The sequence below is a fragment of the Aquarana catesbeiana genome, linkage group LG04, assembly GCF_042186555.1.
Source record: "Aquarana catesbeiana isolate 2022-GZ linkage group LG04, ASM4218655v1, whole genome shotgun sequence".
Lineage (NCBI taxonomy): Eukaryota > Metazoa > Chordata > Amphibia > Anura > Ranidae > Aquarana > Aquarana catesbeiana.
This window is the reverse complement of record NC_133327.1, coordinates 677,056,642-677,077,554: the sequence shown is the minus strand read 5'-3', so window position 1 is coordinate 677,077,554 and position 20,913 is coordinate 677,056,642. Positions and strand designations below refer to the sequence as shown.

Sequence of the window (20,913 nt, the reverse complement as noted above, 5' to 3'; positions counted from 1 at the left end):
TAGCCAATCTCCAGACCTTAATCCTATAAAAAATTTATAGAGGGAGCTGAAACTTCGAGTTGCCAAGAGACAGCCAAGAACCCTTAAGGATTTAGAGAAGATCTGTAAAGAAGAGTGGATCAAAATCCCTCCTGAGATGTGTGCAAACCTGGTCACCAACTACAAGAAAAATAGGATTTTTTAAAACAGCTTACCTGTAAAATCCTTTTCTTTCGAAGGACATCACGGGACACAGAGCCACAGTAATTACTGATGGGTTATATAGGTATCACTGGTGATTGGACACTGGCACACCCTATCAGGAAGTTCAACCCCCTATATAATCCCTCCCCCTTGCAGGGATACCTCAGTTTTGTAGCCAAGCAATATAGTGTATTAGAAGAGGGGTGGGACCTCTGTGTCCCGTGATGTCCTTCGAAAGAAAAGGATTTTACAGGTAAGCTGTTTTAAAAAATCCTATTTTCTTTCTCGAACATCACGGGACACAGAGCCACAGTAATTACTGATGGGATGTCCCAGAGCAATGCTACCTGAGGGGGGGGGAACCACGACCAAGTAGGGTGCAATCAGACCTGAGGACCCTGTACCGCTGTCTGCAGCACACTACGCCCAAAGGCGATATCCTCATGCCTTCTCACATCCACCTGATAGAATCTGGTGAATGTATGAACTGAAGACCAGGTTGCGGCCTTGCAGATTTGAGCCATAGAGGCCCGGTGATGCACTGCCCAAGAAGCACCAATAGCCCTTGTGGAATGTGCCCTGATCTGAAACGGAGGAATCTTCTGTTTCAAACCGTAAGCTTGAATGATCAACTGTCGAATCCATTTAGAAATGGTAGCTTTTGACGCTGCCTGTCCTCTATTGGGACCCTCTGGCAGCACAAACAAAACATCCGTCTTGCGGATCTGAGTAGTTGCCCCTAGATAGGCCTTAACTGCTCTTACTACATCCAACGAATGTAGAGATCTCTCTTCCGGAGAACAGGGATCTGGAAAAAAGGAAGGTAGAACAATGTCTTGGTTTAAATGAAAATCAGAAACCACCTTCGGTAAAAAACTAGGATGAGGGCGTAGTACCACTCTATCCTTGTGTATAATCAAATAAGGCTCCTTACAGGAAAGGGCTGCTAATTCTGATACTCTTCTAGCAGAAGAGATGGCCACCAGAAAAATTAATTTCCTTGTCAACAAGACCAAAGGAATCTGACTTATTGGTTCAAAAGGCCGTTTCTGTAACACAGCCAGGACCAAATTCAAGTCCCAGGGGTTTAGGGGCGCTTTAACCGGAGGATTAAGACGCATCACCCCCTGCATAAAGTTTCGGACCAAAGAATGCGAAGCAAGTGGCCGCTGAAATAATACTGATAAAGCAGAGACCTGGCCCTTGATGGTACTCAAGGCCAGCTTCATCTCTAATCCCATCTGTAGAAAATCAAGGATTCTACCTATGACATATTTCCTGGGATGCCAACCTCTGGATTCACACCAGGTTATATAAGCTTTCCAGACTCTATGATAAATCATCCTGGAAGCTGGCTTCCTTGCATTAATCAAGGTAGATATGACAGGACCTGAGAGCCCACGACTCTTCAGAACGTGGGTCTCAATAGCCAAACCGTCAAATTTATCGTTTGTAAGGCAGGATGGAACACTGGACCTTGAGATAACAGGTCTGGGCGTACCGGTAGGGTCCACGGGGAACCCACCGTCATCCTTACTATTTCTGCATACCAAGTCCTTCTGGGCCAAGCGGGGGCCACCAGAAGTACCGACTTCCTTTCCTGCCTGATCCTGCGAAGGAGTCGTGGTAATAGCAGAATAGGCGGGAATGCGTAAATCAGTGAGAACTGATGCCACGGAATCACCAAAGCATCCGTCCCGCATGCAAGAGGATCTTTTGTCCTTGCCACAAATCTGTCTATCTTTTTGTTGAATCGGGATGCAAAGAGATCTACATCTGGAACCCCCCATCTTTGGCATATGGCCCAAAAGACGTCGGGATGCAGAGACCATTCCCCTGGAAGTAACTGCTGGCGACTTAGATAGTCCGCCTGCCAATTCTCTATTCCCGGGATGAAAACTGCCGATATGCATGGCACATGCATCTCTGCCCAGACTAAGATCTGGTTCACCTCTTTTTGAGCAGCTCGGCTCCGGGTGCCTCCCTGATGATTGACATAAGCCACTGCTGTGGCATTGTCGGACTGGATCCTGACCGGACAACCCTGTAGCCTGATAGTCCAGGCTTTTAGAGCTAGATGTATCGCCCGGATCTCCAGAATGTTGATGGGTAAGGTCCTCTCTGTCTTGGACCATACCCCTTGGACCGCAGCCTGTTCCAGAACTGCTCCCCAACCTGACAGACTGGCATCTGTTGTTACCACCGTCCAGGTAACCGGTAGAAAGGATTTCCCCTTCTGCAGGTTTTTGGGGTATGAGCCACCAATTGAGGCTCTGACGCACCGCATGCGACAGGTGCATCGGAAAGTCTAATGCCTGAACCTTCTTGTTCCAGGTTGACAGAATACTGTGTTGCAGCATTCTTGAGTGAAACTGAGCATAGGGAACTGCTTCGAATGAAGACACCATCTTCCCTAGTAGCCTCATACAAAGGCGGACTGAGGGACCCTTCTTGGTCCTTACTGTCAGAATCAGCTCTCTCAAAGCAGTGATCTTTGCCTGGGGTAGAAATATTTTCTCCTGGCTTGTATGTATAATCAGACTTAAATATTCCAGTCTTCTTACTGGTTTTAGGAAAGACTTTTCTAAGTTGAGGATCCAACCCAGGTGTTCTAGATACCTGACCGTGGTCCTCAAGTTTCCATTCAAAGAGGCTACCGACCGGTCTATCAAGAGCAGGTCGTCTAGGTATGCTATGACAGCTATACCCTGAGCCCTTAATCTGGCCAGAGGAGGAGCCAAGATCTTTGTGAACACTCGAGGTGCAGTGGCTATCCCAAAGGGCAGAGCCATAAACTGGAAATGGCGCCCTCCTACCTCGAAGCGCAGAAACTTCTGATGAGCAGGAAAAATGGGCACATGCAGATATGTATCTCTGATGTCTATTGATGGCAGAAATTCTCCTCCCTGCAGGGTGGGAACTACTGTTCGAATTGATTCCATGCGGAAGGATTGAATCCTTAGGAATCGGTTCAGATCCCTTAAGTCCAAAATGGGCCTGACATCCCCATTTGGCTTTTGGACCGTAAAAAGGTTGGAATAGAAGCCCAATCCCTGGTCCTTTGTGGGAACTATCATATTGACCTCCTGCGACAAAAGTCGCTCTAACGCTAGAAGGAGCGACTGCTTCTTCTCTGGGTCTCTGGGAACATTTGATCTGAGGAACCGAGGAGAAGGGAATTCCTGAAACTCCAGCTTGTACCCTAAGGTTACCGTGGAGACTACCCATCTGTCCTGGAAGTCCTCCTGCCAGAGCTCTGAGAATTGTCGCAGTCTTCCCCCCACTCGAGTGAGCGGGGGCGCCCCCTCATGCAGAGGTCTTAGTGTTTTGCCTAGTAGGCTTCTTTCCCCAGGACTTCTTTTGTCCCTGGGGTTGACTCTTGTCTCTGGACCCCGATGGAGGCGGCCGTCGAGACTGCCTGGAGGCTGAAGCCCCCGGCGCTGGGGAAAGAGTCCGTTTGAAAGAGGGACGCTTACTCTTCTTCTTGACAGGTAAGAGAGTGCTTTTCCCACAAGAGATTCTCTTGATATAGTTATCCAAGTCCTCTCCAAACAACCTTGCACCACGAAATGGAAACCCAGCCAGTAGCTTCTTACATGGTGCTTCGGCTGACCAATTTTTCAACCATAGGATTCTACGTATATGCACCAACCCCAGTGAAAGACGGGAGGTTTGCACGATAGAATCTCTAATGGCGTCAACCACAAAGCATAAGGCCGCTGGAAGGTTAGCAAACCCCTGGGCCTGCTGTTCAGGTAATACTTTGATGACCTGCTTAACATGGTCTCTTAAGTATTGACAGACTCCAATCGCTGCTATTGCAGGTTGGGCCACTGATCCTGCTAAGGAGAAAACATCCTTCAATAGGGATTCCATCCTTTTATCTACAGGATCCCTGAGCATCTGAGCATTGTCTACAGGACAAGTCAGGCTATTATTTATGGAGGAAATGGCGGCATCAATAGCCGGAATTCCCCACATTTTAATAAACTTTTCTTCCATCGGATAAAGTGTTGAAAACTTTCTCGGCGGAAAAAAACGTTTGTCTGGGTGATCCCACTCAGAATAAATAAGCTTTTCAAGTAAAGTATGAACAGGAAAAGCATGTGCTGCTTGGAAAGGTTTCAGTGACCCCAAAGCAGAAGAGGATTCTTTAGCAGTTTCAGGTATGGGCAACTTAAATGTGGAGCGGACCAATCCAGTGAGGATCTGCACTAAGACTTTCTCCTCTTGGGAAGTCGCAGAGGGTCCCTCTCCACCTGAATCCTCCGAAGAGGAATCATCCATCCCATCCCGATCCTCTGAAAGGGATTCATCTCCTTTATCCCAGAGCTCCTCTGTCTGAGGGTCTTGGGGAACAGAGGAAAGCCTAGTGCGTTTTCTTCCACTGAGTGAAGACGTAATCACGGCCATTAATCTTTCCTCTAGACCACTAATGGTTGAGGAAAAAACCTCTTGTGTAATATATACAGGGGCTGAAGTGCCAGAAGCAGGTGTAGCCCCTGACCCCAATGGCTCTCCCTGGCTAGCCGTCCCTGGCCCATCTTTAGGGGGGAAGGATGCTGCCGACAGGGGGCCCTCAGAACCTGAACGAGATCCCCTAGTGTCTCTGGTTCCTGGGGTGCTTGAACCTCTTCTACCCATAGTGCAAAGCAACAAGGTGTGAGGTATACAAATGAACACTGTCCGCTGAGCGATGTAGTCTGGCTAAAAGCCTTGCTACCCAATGCTCAGTCTGGTGTTACTTCAGTAAATGCTGCCTAGGAGAATGCCTGTGTCCCACCTTACATGCGACCGTCAGCTCTGTGTCTCTCAGAAGGCTGAGTGCACCTGTACAGAGTGCCTCTAATAGCCTGCAGCTGGCCTGAGTGGGAGTCTAAACACTCTGTGCTGACATCCCGCCCCCTCCTCTACCGCCCCCCCCCCCCCTTGAGTTTTGAAAAAAACGAGCGCTTCCCACACTGCCGACTCTCCTGTCATGCTCTGGAGAAAAGGCTGGGGATGGGGGGGGGGAAGGAGGGAGACTGGTAACAAGATTTGCCTGAACGGCTATCTTCAGAGATGGTGGCCATTAGGCCACAGAGCCCGGGTGGTATAACCACTTTCTAGACCCCTGTGGCCCCTCTCTAGCCTGGGGGGAACATTCAAACATGAGAAATCCCCCCATCCACCTTACCTGCTTGCAGCCTGCTTGATACGCTGGGACATACACAGCGATTACAACACCTGAGACAGACATTCAGCATGTGTAGGTTTGTGCTCTTAGCAGCCCCCGGTGGTCACAATAGGCATAGCATGCATTTACCTTAAAGGAGAAAAGCCACTAGAACTCAAAAATTCTGTGGAATCTCCTCTTACCTTATCCAGCCGCAGGGTGCTGTTTACACAGACCCAATCTTCACCTCTCACGGTGGGCTCCGTTTGAAAAAAACCGTCAGAGACTGGGGTCCCCATCAGTAGGGGGATCCAACAGTTCTGGGACCGTAAAGCACCTCGCCAGAAATTAGGAAGTTTAAAGCCATTTTCTGATCTGCGGGGTCCAGCTCTCTAAAAAGAGAAGCATTACGGGTAAAACCTCGTTTCTTCGGACACGAGGCCCGGGTACCATTCAATTCGGCCATGAAAAGACACTTTGAATGGATCCGGTTCGCCTGGCTTGCCCCAGTATAGGATCTTAGGATATTCCCTTTGGAGCTCAGCACAGGACATCTTTACACGTCCATCACCTAAGACACTGGCGTAAAAACTGAGGTATCCCTGCAAGGGGGAGGGATTATATAGGGGGTTGAACTTCCTGATAGGGTGTGCCAGTGTCCAATCACCAGTGATACCTATATAACCCATCAGTAATTACTGTGGCTCTGTGTCCCGTGATGTTCGAGAAAGAAAGTCTGACCTCTGTGCTTGCCAACAAGGGTTTCTCCACCAAGTACTAAGTCATGTTTTTCTTGGGGATCAAATACTTATTTTACTCTCTGAACTGCAACTCCATTTATAACATTTGTATCATGTGTTTATTTCTGGATTTTTGGTTGATATTCTGTCTCTATCATTTAAAATACACCTATGATAAAAATTATAGATCCTTCTTTTCTTTGTAAGTAGGCAAACTTACAAAATCTGCAGGGGATCAAATAATTATTTTCCCCAATGTAATGTAACACAAGTCATAATGACAGACACTAAACACCCACAGCACAGGAGACTGTCCTTCATCCAGATGTGGTGGGACTACAAGTCTCGACTTGCTGAAACTAAACGCTCCCTTTCCCCCCAATTCTCACCTTCCGTTTTGTAGTATGTCAGCAGGTTTTGGTCTGGGAACTCCAGGAAGCTCTGAATCCGATCCAATGACACCTTGGCCTCTAAGACTCCATTCAGCACCCAGGGGAAATTGTTCAATGGCAAAATTAGCATTCCCACAAGAGCCAGAGTTGTGAACACCTACAGAGGAGAACATACAGCTCTGTCAGGGCTGCAGGAGACATCTCAACAAAGAAGTAAAATTATAAAGAGATAAGTGTGCAGAAGAGAAGGACGTGTCTACTGAGACTGCCAACCTCTTGACTGACCTTGGCTGCAGTAAGCTGGTTTCCAAGTAGTACATAGGTGACAAAGGTGATGATGCAAACGAGGACAGGTAAAGCTGCCCACAGATACACACAAACAGCGTCCAGTAGTTTAATGGCCCGAAGGCTGCGCAATTCCTTCCTCCGTAGGATGGTCAGCTGACGTGCAAAATGTTCTTCCCATGTGTAAAACTTCACCACCCGCATCCCAGACAACAACTCCGTCACCAGCTGGGGAATCAGACAGAGAAGAATCTCAGCAACTATAGGGGAGGAATATAGAGCCAAAGAAGGAGGGGAAGGAAAGAAAAAAAAGAAGAAGAAGAAAAGAATGGAAGAGAAAGGAAAGGGAGAAATGGGTAGAAGAAGGAAATGGAAAGGAAAGTAGAAGAAGAAAAGGAAGAAGGTAAAATAAGAGAAAAAGGAAAAAGGTAAAAAAAAAAAATAGGTGAGAAAGAAAGGTAATGGGGAGGGAAGGGAGGAAGGAACAAACAAGGGATTGAATGACACAAGAAAAGGAAAGGGAGAGCCATCAGTAGATGAGTAAGTGACCGTGAAAACATACTTAGAGGATAGGAAGAAAAAGAGAAGGGACAGGAGGAAGGAATGAACGAAGAGAGAAGGGAGGGAAAAAAGGAATGAATAGTGAAGGGAGTGGAGAAATGAACTATGAGAGAATGGAGGGGAGGAAGGAAAAAAAGGGAAGGCAGGGAAAGGAAGAATGAAGTGAGAAGGGAGGGAAGGAAGGAATGAAGCAAGATTTTTTTTTTGGGGGGGGTATAAAATTAAGAGAGTTGCGAGGATAGGGAGGAATGAATAGAGAAGGGAGGGAGAGAATGAAGAGAGAAGGGAGGGAAGGAAGGAATAAAGTGGGATGGGCAGGGGAGTATAGAATGAAGAGAGTTGCGAGGATAGGGAGGAATGAAGAGAGAAGGGAGGCAAAGATAGAATGAAGAGAGAATGGAGGGAAGGAAAGAAAGGAAGTGAGATGGGAGGGGAGTGTAGAATGAAGAGAGTTGCGAGGATAGGGAGGAATGAATAGAGAAGGGAGGGAGAGAATGAAGAGAGAAGTGAGGGAAGGAAGGAATAAAGTGGGATGGGCGGGGAGTATAGAATGAAGAGAGTTGCGAGGATAGGGAGGAATGAAGAGAGAAGGGAGGCAAAGAAAGAATGAAGAGAATGGAGGGAAGGAAAGAAAGGAAGTGAGATGGGAGGGGAGTGTAGAATGAAGAGAGTTGCGAGAATAGGGAGGAATGAAGAGAGAAGGGAAGGAGAGAATGAAGAGAGGGGAGGAAGCAATGAAGAGAAGAAAGAATGAAGAAACAATGAAGAGGGAGGAAAAATAAAAAGGGTGGCTTTAAAGGGGTTGTAAAGGTAAAAATTTTTTCACCTTAATGCATTCTATGCATTAAGGTGAAAAAACTTTTGACAGTACCGCTGCCCCCAGCCCCCCCGTTTTACTTACCTGACGCCTCGAATCTTCGCTGCTCGTCCTCGTCATCTTCATTGCAGCTCAGCCTGGTCGCTGATTGGCTGCAGTGGATGGATTGAAAGCAGCGCAGCCATTGGCTCGCGCTGCTGTCAATCACATCCGATGACGCGGCGCGCCGGGGGGCGGGGCCGAGTGATACAGCGAGCGGCTATAGCCGCCGGCTGTATCACGGGAGCGAGGGAGCTCGCATTAAGGTGGTAAATGCTTGCGGGGAGGAGCTGAAACAGCCGCCGAGGGACCCCAGAAGACCAGGTTCGGGGCCACTCTGTGCAGAACGAGCTGCACAGTGAAGGTAAGTATAACATGTTTGTTATTTTTTTTAAAAAAAAAAATTAACTTTACAACCCCTTTAAGACAGAACAGAGGAAGCAATCATAAGAGAAGGGAAAGGAGCAGGGAATGTAGAGAAAAAGGAGGGGAGGAAGAAATGTAGAGTGTAGGGAGAGGGGAAAGAATTGAGAGAGAAGGGAGGGGAGGAAATAATTAGTAGAGTTGGGGGGAGGGTAAATCGAGAATGGAGAGGGGGGGAAGGGATGTAGAAAGAAGGGAGGGGAAGAAAGGAATGAAGAGGGAAAGGAATGGTGAAAGAAATGAAGTAGGAAGAAGGCAGAGAGTGGAATGAAGAGGGAAGGGAGGAAAAGAAGAAATGAGTAGAAGGAAAGAAAAGGTCTAAGGAAAAGGAAAAAAAGGAAGGGAAAGCAAAAAAAAAGGAAAGAAAAGAATAAAGGAGGAAGGTAATGAATGAAGGAAGGAAGAAAGAAAAGAAGAGAAGAGAGGGAAGAGGAAGTAACACAGAATACACATTTGAATGAAGCGAGATGGGAAATGTCCAGACACACAGTGATGGGGGTACCTTGACTCGGGCGTCCTTATGTTGCAACAATTCTTTGTTGTTGTTCATGATGCGAGTGGCAAGAACTTTATTCAGGGGTACCAACAGAAATGCCAGTCCAAGGCCCCCGAGGAAAGCAATGCCCACCTGTTGGTACAATAGGTAAAGTGTGATGGAGAACTGTAGGGGAAGGCTCCACAACTCATGTAAGCTCCGGTAAAAATTGCTTATTCGATCTGCATCTGTGCTCATCAGGTTCATTACTTCCCCTGGAGAGAACCCAGCAAGTCCTGTCCCTTCACCATGAATGGCCTTACGGTAAACAGTAGTCAGTACAGACGTTCTCACAGCCAGCATCACCTTATTGATCTGATGTGTGTACTGGTTTTGTAGAAGAGCTCCCAGAATGCCACTGCAGAAGAGCCCAGCAGTGTAGATCACCCCCCAGCTGAGAGGCTCCTCTCTGGTCTCCATGAAATTCACCAGAAGATTTAGCAGCACCGGGCCCATGAACCCAAGGATGATGCAGCAAAGTTTTATCAACCCTAAAGAGTAAAAACGGCTTCCAAAGCTTGCATGCAACGCTGATAAGAGGCGCAATGTTCCGGGTGGACTCTTGGACAGGAATTTTTGGCGGACTCTTGCAGTTCGGAGACCATATGGCAGGATGGGTACATCCTGGGGTTGCTTCAAATCTCCACGTGCTCCCCTTTGCATAAGTGGCTTTATCCAAAAGTAGAACAACTGTGAAAGAAAACTTTCATTGTCCTCCGAGATCCCGTCACTGAAAACGTGGGCAGAGGAGAACAGCGGAGAGACATCTTCATCGCCTTCATTTATGGAGACGTTGATGGGAAATCTTTGGGATCGAGAAGGAACAAGAAAAGCTACAAAATACAAAGCTACAAAGCAAAGCCGCAGACATGAGAGAGAAAAACGAGACACAAGAACAGCGTTCACGGGTGACGTCACAGCCCCTTCCTGGAATAACCAAACTATCCTGATCACTGAAGAGGGAATCAAGAGGAGGACCGGCAACACCAAACTCAGAGGTCCTCTAGAAATCGTGTACAATTTCTTCCGAAGGTTGAGTAGCACCAGGAAATGTGTAAACCATGACAAACAACACACTCCTCCTGAAAGAACTTCTAATAAGGAGGGGACTTCACGTGGAAAGCTGGCCCCCAAGGCCAACTCTGCAGCACAGAACAACGTGAGGAGGAATGAGAATAAAACCCGACACTGCCAGGCTGGAGACAGGGAGGTAAATTGGGAGTTCCTGGAAGAAAAACCTTATATTATCATTAGGAAAAAGACACAACCTAGACATTCCAGTCATCACCTTCCTGTACCTCCACTCTCACTCATAAGAACTATCTTTCTGTACCTCTACCATCCCCCACATGAAATATATTCTTATACCTCCACGCTCTCTCATAAGAACTATCTCTTTTACCACCAATCTCCCTTATAAGGACCCTACCTTCACCCCCACCCACCCTCATAGGGACCATCTGCCTTCACCTCCATCTACCCTCATGAGGACCATTTCCCTTCACCGCCACCGTCTCATATAAGGACCATCTCCCTTCACCTCCACCCTCTCTCATAAGGGCCATCTCCCTTCACCTCCACCCTCTCTCATAAGGACCATCTCCCTTCTCCTCCATCCTCTCTCATAAGGGCCATCTCCCTTCACCTCCACCCTCTCTCATAAGGACCATCTCCCTTCTCCTCCATCCTCTCTCATAAGGGCCATCTCCCTTCACCTCCACCCTCTCTCATAAGGGCCAGCTCCCTTCACCTCCACCCTCTCTCATAAGGGCCATCTCCCTTCACCTCCACCCTCTCTCATAAGGACCATCTCCCTTCTCCTCCACCCTCTCTCATAAGGGCCAGCTCCCTTCTCCTCCACCCTCTCTCATAAGGGCCATCTCCCTTCACCTCCACCCTCTCTCATAAGGACCATCTCCCTTCACCTCCACCCTCTCTCATAAGGACCATCTCCCTTCTCCTCCACCCTCTCTCATAAGGGCCATCTCCCTTCACCTCAACCCTCTCTCATAAGGGCCATCTCCCCTTCTCCTCCACTCTCTCTCATAAGGGCCATCTCCCTTCACCTCCACTCTCTCTCATAAGGACCATCTCTCGTCACTTGCACCCATCCTCATAAGGACAACCTCCCTTTACCTTCATCCTCCCTTATATTAATCATACCCATTTATCTCTACCCACCCTTAAAAGGACCATCTCCCTTCATCCACCTCAAAAGGACCACATCCCTTCACAATTCCCGTTCACCTCAACCCTTTCTTCTAAGAACCATCTACATTTACCCATACCCTCTCTCATATAAAACAGAGGGGGGAATGTATATCTCCATATACTGGGACTTTAAATGAAGCGCACAAGGAAAGGGGGGTAGTGCGCCTCCATCCCTAATTATAAATTCAAAAAATAATAAAAAATAATAAAAAATCTCTGCTTTGCACACTATCCAGCAGGCATATCACTACCCACACCCCATCCTGCACTTTTGTCACCCTATTTTCACCTTTTTTCCTCCATGTATCCCTATTTTCTCTGTGCTTGACAGTGCTGCCGGGTGTATCATATGCAATACTTTTAATCATCTTACAGATTTACTGGCCATTATTGGCACAATACCCAATATACTACATTTGTTCCCTGGTTGGGGACGTTTTCGGTGTGGGCCTGTTACTTATGGGCGGACTTCTATACCTCAGCTCCCGGGGAGGCTTGATATGGTGACCCCTGCACACCGGGATTATTCGGAGTTCAGTGTTCCAATGGGATGTAAGTTTGTGGATTTGACCATCTCTATGCTCTATATATATCTTTTTACATATAATACTTTCCATATCATGGGCCCCATTTTTTGATTTAGAACATCTCCATTATTTACAGATATTCAATATCTGCTCCTGATGAGTCGGCTTACCGACGAAACGCATCGAGCTTTTGAGGATGTAACCCCTCACATTTCCACCAAGATTTTTATGAATTTTACTGTATATTACAAGTTATACTCATGAAATATGTATTATTGTCCCTTTGTTATGGCAATTATGTTTTACACTCTGTTTATATGTATGCAATTTACTTCCCAAGATGTCTGCATATGCACTGAGCAATTTTTTGTTATATATAACGTTACGCAACTTGATACTCATGTACATTAAAAATATTTATTTTTACTCTCAAATTTGTGTTTGAACCTGCCTCATTTAAAGTCCCATACTCTTTTATTATTTTTTGAATACCCTCTCTCATAAGGACCATCTTCCTTCACCTTCAGCCACGCTTATAGGGACCATATCCTCCACTGACTTTTAAAAGGACCATCTACCTTCATCCACCTAAAAAATGACAACCCCTTCACCTCCACTCTTTCTTATAAGGACCATCTTCCTTTATCTGCAACGTCCCTCATACGGACAATTTCCCTTCATCTCCACCCTCCCTTAAAAAGACTGTCTCCTTTCTCCTCTACCCCACCCACCCTCATAAGGACCGCTTCTTTTCACATCCACACTCCCCTACAAGACTATGTCCCTTACCTCCACCCTCCGTCACAAGGACCATCTCCCTTTACCATCACTATTCCTCATAAGGACAATCTTCCTTAACCTACACCCTCCCTTATAGGGACTATACACATTTACCCCCGCCCACCCTGAAAAGGACCATCTCCCTTGACCTTTACCCACCTCAGAAGAACAATATCACTTCCACTCACCCTTAAAAGGACAATCTCCATTTACCTCAATTCTTCCTTATATGGGCCATCTCCCTTCACCTTCACCCTCTCTTATAAGGACAAACTCCATTCACCTCAACACTTTCTGATAAGGACCATCTCCCTTTACCTAGACCGTCACGCATAAAGACCGTCTCCATTCACCTCCACCCTCCTTCATAAGGACTAGCTCCGTTTACCACTAACCTTCTTTATAAGGTCAATTTATGTTCATCTTAACCCTTTCTTATAAGGACCATCTTCCTATACCTACACCCTCCCTCATAAAGACCATCCTTCACCCCCCTTTATAACAATCATCTTCCTTCAACCCCACCCTCCTTTATAAGGACCATCTCCTTTTATCTCCACCCTCACTAATAAGGACCATCTACCTTCACCTCCATCAAAAGGATCATCTCCCCCCTTTCTTACAAGGATCGTCTCCCTTCACCTCCACCCTCCTTCATAAGGACTAGCTCCCTTTACCACTAACCTTCTTTATAAGGTCAATTTCTGTTCATCTCAACCCTCTTTCTTATAAGGACCATCTCCCTTCACCTCCACCTACCCTTATAAGGATCATCTCACTTTACCACCACCCTCTCTTATAAGGACCATCTCCCTTCACCTCCATCCTCTCTTATAAGAATCAACTCTCTTTACCTCCACCCTCTCATAATATTCCACAATAACTTTTTTGGGAAATCCCAATCCCAGGACAGGAAGAGGACCAACCCATAGACGGATTACCTGGAGGCTCCGGCATGGCAGGCACTGCTTGCAGCAAATAATACGTGAGGAACGGTGCTAAGGATCAGCTGATTAAAGCAGACGCCAACATGGCCATTGACCCAGACAGGTAACGGGTCTGATGGGAGAGATCCGCACAGCTTGGAGACGACATCTTCCATCCCATCCAATGAGCAGAACCTGCAGGACACAAGCAGAGGAGACATGATTGTGGCGGGGGTTCTCTGTCCTTGGTGCAAATCTTCTCCTGAGATTGGCCATCCTTCTTCTGTCACAGGGGGCCAATGGATGAATGCCACATTCAAAAACTAAAACAAATCTGATTTGTTGAAATGTTTTCTGCCCACTGAGTTTCTAAGTCTGTGTGGTCAGATTGGAACTGGCAATGAAGATCTGACCAACCTGCAGACAATCATACAATTCTGGAATGGTACAACACTCTGCAAGTCAGACACATCAAGGATTCCGGCTAGGGTTGCCACCTCATCCCTTTAACCCCGAACACATATTAATCACACAGGTTCTGAGGCTGATTTAATTCAGATAAGACACCAAGTGAGTTTAATTACCACCTTAATCAGCCACAAAACCTGTGTAATTAATATATGTTCGGTTTTAAAGGAATGAGGTGGCAACCCTAATTCCGGCCAATAGAGACTTCGGGAATCTTCGCCTCGCCAGACGCAACCGTTATACATGATAGCCACCAATTTCGACCAATCACAGCACAGTGTTGCGGATCAAACCGATTTTTTTTTTGTGAAGGCGGGTGTGATAAACAGAGCCTGCTCATTAGATGCATCGAAACTATATTTATAGTATAATTATGGGACTGTCGAGGCATAGCATTTAGTAGAAAAATTACATTTATTTCATTCAGTTAAAATTAGACAATATTAGTCTATACAGTAGCAGACTATACTAAAATATATTACCATTGTAAAACAATTGATCTCAAATACTGTGATAATTGCATATAATAGTCTTTCAAGCTCAAAAACGTGTTTCTTGGACATGGTCCTCTTCATCAGGAGCTATCAGTATAGACTTTATTTGTGCCATCTAAATGAAATGACAAGTTTTAATGATATATATATATAAAAAAAAAAAAAAAATATAACAAAATTTCACACACTGTGCAATAGCATTTCCCAAGGAATTTCCGCACGTGGGAAATGCTATTACACAGTGTGTGAAATTTTGTTTTTTTTTGTTTTTTTCATGAGGCATTGCAAGGCTGGCAGTTAAAATTACTCCCAAAGCATAACTCCCAACTTTTGAAGTTAAGAATGAGGGACATTCTGGGGCGAGCGTGACCTGCGGCACACGCAGCTTATATCAAAATCCCCATCTGAGTCCCTCCTTACATCAGTGTCCCCCCAACAGCAGGTGTCCCCATCAGAGTCCCCCCCCCACAGCAGGTGGCCCCATCAGAGTTCCCTCACAGCAGGTGTCCCCATCAGAGTCCCCCCCCCACAGTAGGTATTCCCATCAGAGTCCCCCCCCCCCACAGCAGGTGGCCCCATCAGAGTTCCACCCCCACAGCAGGTGGCCCCATCAGATTCCCCCCCCCCCCCACAGCAGGTGGCCCCATCAGAGTTCCCCCCCCCCCACAGCAGGTGGCCCCATCAGAGTTCCCGTCCCAGAGGGGGCAGTGCAGACAGGAGACTGCTATAGTACAGCGTGGCTGCTCCACGCGCACCAGACAGGAGGGGATTAGTGTAGCCCAGTACCGGAACTTGTTCCGGTACTGGGATCCGCTGCAGGACTCAGCGTGGATTTGCGGGACAGCGGGATTTGCTTGCAATTCCGGGAATGTCCCAGCAAATCCATGACAGTTGGGAGGTATGCCAGAGGCATTATGGGACTTATAGTTCTGCAACAGCTGGAGGGCCCCAGGTTGCCTACCCTTGCTATAGTGTATACTACGAGAAAAAAAAAAAAAAAAAAAAAAACATTGCCCTGCACCGCTAGTGTTCAGTTTTTGCTGAAAGAAAAGGTGGCAACCCTAAGACCCCTTTCACGCTGGGGCGCTTTGCAGGCGCTATTGTGCTAAAAATAGCACCTGCAAAGTGCCCTGAAACAGCCGCTGCTGTCTCTCCAATGTGAAAGCCCCGAGGACTTTCACACTGGAGCGGTGCGCTGGCAGGACGCTAAAAAAAAGTCCTGCTAGCAGCAACTTTGGAGCGGTGAAGGAGCGGTGTATACACCGCTCCTGCTCATTGAAATCAATGGGGCAGCGCGGCTATACTGCCGGTATAGCGCTGCTGTAGCAGCGCTTTGCGGTGGGTTTTAACCCTTTCTCGGCCGCTAGCGGGGGTTAAAACAGCCCCGCTAGCGGCCAAATAGCGGCGCTATAAATGGCGCCGCTTTACCACCGATGCCACCCCCGCCCCAGTGTGAATAGGGGTCTAAGTGAGACATTTGCCGACTTGTGAAGCTGTCAGCCGGGAAAAGTCTCCCTGCCTGTGATTAGCCGTGTGCGGTGTCGGCTTCCTGGCGGGATCGGGCACGTGGAATTTTGAACACGCCCGAGCCCATCTCTACTGCTCATAGGCGGCCATGACACTATAAGGTATTATATGGTTATTATACGGCCTGGACCATGACTTCCTGTGCTTCATGTCCTATATCGGAGCCTGACTCCAGCCAAATCTTCTTGTCACTTTGGAATGGGGGCAGGGAAGGTTGGACCTGCAGTCTATCGGAAGAGATTTCTCTCCTCTTCCTGTTCTGCCTGGCAGCCATCATTAAAACAGGAAGTGAGGGGGAAATCTCTCCGGTGGGGACAGCAGTAAGAACCTAACCGAGGCCCTATGCTTCTCCAATCCACCTCAAACTGTAATGTAGCCTGGAACTGGGCTTTGGGATGTATTAGACATTGTCAGAATGAATTTGTATGCAAATCAAAACTGGAAGTGCAGCAAGAGATAGGATTCTACCTCCCATTAGCGTGGAGCTAGACATAAGTTGGGACTGGCCGAAATTCAACAGATAAAACTGTCTGTGTGCTGAGAAACCCCCCCACCCCCTGCTGGTGTACCCTCACCTCACTCCCCTTCCTGCCAAAAGAGCCGAAAGAGCATCATCGGGAAGCGGAACCAATCATAGAGGGGATGTTTCCCGGGGACAGGAAAACGCACGGACATGTGGCTAACCATAGAGAGGAGCCAAGTACAGAGCGGCCCAGGAGTGAGAAAGGGAGCTGCGAAATGATAGGCGACCTCTAGAGGGCGGAGGTCAGTGTGTGCGATGACTGGGAACTGTAAACATCAACTGGCTGTCATTTTTGCATGCTCTGTCTCTGTTTATTATAAAGAATTGTCATTTTTTTAAATATATTTTTAAATTGTTATATATTTTTTTAAATATTTTTTTTCTATAAATAATTTAAATGTATAAAAAAATATATATAAAATTATTGTTCGAACTTTTTTCCACCCCTTGTTACATATTGGTGACGCCGATCTCCGGCAGCCTCTTTGCAGACATTTTGCACCCCAGCAAAGTCTGCATGGCATTTCATGGCGTGACAACAGTGAACCATGCCTGCCGTCATGTGTATTGAAATGGCCACTTGTAATCTCCATTAGAAGCCTGTGTGGACGGGGTGACACCTCAGGAGAACAATTGGGAGACAGGGACAGAGTGTTGCCACCCAATAACAGGAAGTGCCCTGAACAAGGACCTTCATGGCAGGATCACCAGGGATTAATTTAATGAAAGCTGAATGTTTAAAAATAATGAAAATGCTTGTCATATGCCAAGCCTGCCCTCCAGCTCTACTGGTATGTACTGGGGGGGGGGCAATGGTATGTTTAGATATGCTCTAGTGTATGCTGGACAGTGGTAGGTACTGGTATGTAGTGATTTGTTTTGGTATGTAATGTTGTGTGTTGATATGTCCTGAACTGTACCTCTATAAGTACTTGTGTATACTGATATGAAATGACATGTATGTTGCTATGTACTGTTATATACCGATTTATGCTAATATCTAATCACGTATGCTGATATGTACTGGTAAATACCACAGTATACCTGTATGTACTGATGTAAACTGTTATGTACCTGTGTTCTGTATATTCAAGTAAGTATATATTGGTGTATTCCTGTATGCACTGGTGCTTACTGGTAAGTAATAATGTATGCTGCTATGTACTGGTGTGTACTGGTATGTTCAGGAAAGTACTGGAGAGAGACCACTAAGAGGGAGACTAATACATAGTTACACAGTTAATCAGGTTGAAAAAGACACAAGTTTATCAAGTTCAACCAAAAAAAATAAAAATAAAAATACAATCCCATATACACAATCCTGTACCTAAAGTTGATCCAGAGGAAGGCGAAAAACCCCAGCAAAGCATGGGGGTACAGCAGCCGCTGTAGATCCGAGGGGGACATGCAAGGAAAATAAAAAACAGCATTTTAGCTTGCACACGATTGGATGATAAAATCAGCAGAGCTTCCCCTCATTTCAGATCTACCCCTTAGATTTAGAGCGACTGCACTTCCAAGTGCAAAGTGGATTTGCCTTTCGTGAATAACCCCCATGGTCTAAAATGCAACAACAGGAAAAATCAAGCACAAATGTGATCATAAAGCATCAAGCCCCAAAGGTGACTGGCTGCCAAATGCTGAAGGAAATGATAGCCGATGAATGAATATCCATACATGTGACAAATCCAGTACACTGTGGAGTGAAACTAAAAAACTTCACAAACTGTACAAAGAAATAAGTACTGACCAGCTGACAGGTGAATTACTGTGCATCAGATCAGTTTGTAAACCAGATCTGGGCAAATTGCAGCCCCAGGGCCACATCTGGCCCTTTGGCTGTCCCTGTCTGGCCCAAGATGCCTCCACTGTCAGCATGCCTGTCTGAGCCTGTTGGCTTCCTCAGTGGCTCAGAGAGGCACGCTGACAGATCTGACAGAGAGCTGCAAGAACTGGAGGAAGGGAGCCCAAGGAGCTGAATGATACAGCGGAAAAGCCCAGTTCTGGCAGGAGAACGTTGTCTGGAAGACGTCCAGCACCTCCAGCCACTATGCTACCCAGCCAACTTCTTCCTGTGTTAGCGCTGCACACTGCAAACCCCGGGAGCCATGCAGCTGTTCTTCACTCCAGGCCAGGAACGACAGAAATCCCTGCTGTAACTATCTCAGGTTCTCCTTCCAGTCACAGGGATCTCCAGAGGGAATTTGGCAGGCGGTGAGGAGGTTGTCATATCGCTTCCTCACCTCCTGATTTAAAGTGTTACTAAACCCAGAAACCTGCAGTCACTATATCTGGTCTCCCACAGTACACAGAACATGGAAATGCAATAGTTTTAGTAAATATAAACTGCTAAATATCTTTTCTCATCAACAATATATAGCAGTCTTATGACTTCTATCAGTGTCTGGTTAAAAGCTTGTAGGAGGCGTTTTTTATTCTCCCTTGATTAACCTATGAGGCTGCAGGACCCCTGACCCTCTGTCTGGACAGTGCTGGTTGGCTCTGTGCTGATCACATGTGCTGATCAAACTCTCTACCAAAATGTGCAAGTGCAGAGTGCCCCCAAGGCTCTGTACTATCAGCAGATAGGTTGGGGACTGTGGAAGAAGGGGAGGATAAGAGAAGACGAGATCAAACTGACTTTTAACACAATGCGGAGGATTAACCCCTTAGGTTCCACAGCGAGTATAACAAGCATGCTTTACTGCATATACAAACTGATTTTACTGTTTTGGGTTTAGTAACACTTTAACCCTATAATGCTGCACTACCACACCGCAATTGCATGCGGGTTGCTGCTTGGTCCCAATTAATTCAATATGTGAGTATCACAAATGGTGATGCTTAGCAAACTCTGCACCCCTGAGTAAAAAATGTTAAAAGAGAAGTATGGGAATGGGTTTTTCAGAATCATACTTACCTAGGTGGATGCTGCATCTGTCCCCCACCGGCTCTAACACTGAACCAAAGAAACATGTGTGTCATGCCACAGGGCCAGGACCCAGGTACTCCCACTGCCACTCTATACACCTGGGCTTGGCCTGGGGGGAAACACATGCACCACTAAATCAGCAGGGCCAGGACCCAGGTAGTCACTGGCAGTGGGAGTACCTGGGTCCTGGCACTGCTAAGTGGAGTGGTGCATGTGTTTCTTTAGAAAGAGAGACTCCCCCTCAGGCCCAGCTTAGTAGACGGGACAAATGAATGCAGAAAACTGCCAGAAAATCCTGAAGAAAACTTCATCCAAACAACAAGAAACATGAGCCAAGAGAGAAGATTTGTCTTCAAGCAAGACAATGATTGTGAGCATAAAGCCAAAAACTGCTTAAATACAATGATAAAGTCCTGGAATATCTGAGTCAGAGTACAGATCTCCATTCAATTTGCCCGAGTACGTGTATCTGATGGCTAAAAATCATGGAACACTGACAGTTGAGGCCCTGGTAACTGCATATAGTGGTGGAGTGTTTTGATAGCTGGCAGTTGGGACCCTGGTATCTGTATACGGCGGTGAAGTGTCTTGATATATAGCAGTCGGGGCCCTAGTACCTGTATATGGTGGCAGAGTGTCTCAATATCTGCCAGTTGGGGCCTTGGTAATTGTAAATAGTGGTGAAGTGTCTTGATATTTGGCAGTTTGGACCCCTGGTACCTGTATATGGTGGTAGAGTGTCTTAAAATGTGGCAGTTGGGGTCCCAGTACCTGTATACGTTGGCAGAGTGTCTTAATATCTGGCACTTGGAGTCCCAGTATCTGTATATGGTTGTAGAAGGTCCTGTTATCTAGCAGTTGGGGCCCCAATACCTATATATAGTTGTGGAGTGTCTTGATATCTTGCAGTTGGGACCCTGGTACCTGTGTATGGTGGTGGAGTGTCTTTCCTGCTGGCAATGGAGTGTCTTGAAATTTGACAGTTTAGGCCCCCGTTACCTGTGTATGTTGGTGGAGTGTCTTGATATCTGGTAGTAGGGACCCCATCACCTGTATATGGTTGGCGGTTGGGGCCCCAGTACCTGTATATTTGGCGGTTGGGGCCCCAGTACCTGTATATTGTGGAGGAGTGTCTTGATATTTGGTAGTAGAGACCCCAGTACCTGTATATGGTTGTGGAAGTTCCTGTTATTTGGCGAATGGGGCCCCAGTACCTGTATATTGTGGAGCAGCGTCTTGATATCTGGCAGTTGGGACCCTGGTACCTGTGTATGGAGGTGGAGTGTCTTAATAGCTGGCAATTTGGGCCCAGTACCTGTGTATGGTGGTGGGGTGTCTTGATATCTGGCAGTTTGGGCCCCAGTACCTGTATATGGTGGTGGGGTGTTTTGATAT

The 20,913-nt window shown here is 46.8% G+C and overlaps 1 protein-coding gene across 2 annotated transcripts in view; it reads right to left on the bottom strand.

The window, feature by feature from the left end:
* The window catches only part of ABCC10 (ATP binding cassette subfamily C member 10), a 57,267-nt gene that overhangs the window by 36,010 nt on the left and 344 nt on the right, over window positions 1–20,913 (bottom strand). The window contains exons 1-5 of one of the 2 annotated variants that reach the window (XM_073628668.1): window positions 16,639–16,736; window positions 13,590–13,769; window positions 9,098–10,355; window positions 6,756–6,983; window positions 6,468–6,627 (exon numbers count right to left, since the gene is read on the bottom strand). In XM_073628668.1, the coding sequence (XP_073484769.1) occupies window positions 6,468–6,627; window positions 6,756–6,983; window positions 9,098–10,355; window positions 13,590–13,750 (1,807 nt within the window). In that variant the 5' untranslated portion in view covers window positions 13,751–13,769; window positions 16,639–16,736. Of the gene's footprint in view, window positions 1–6,467; window positions 6,628–6,755; window positions 6,984–9,097; window positions 10,356–13,589; window positions 13,770–16,638; window positions 16,737–20,913 lie in introns of those variants that run through there. The other variant, XM_073628669.1, reaches the window with a different exon arrangement.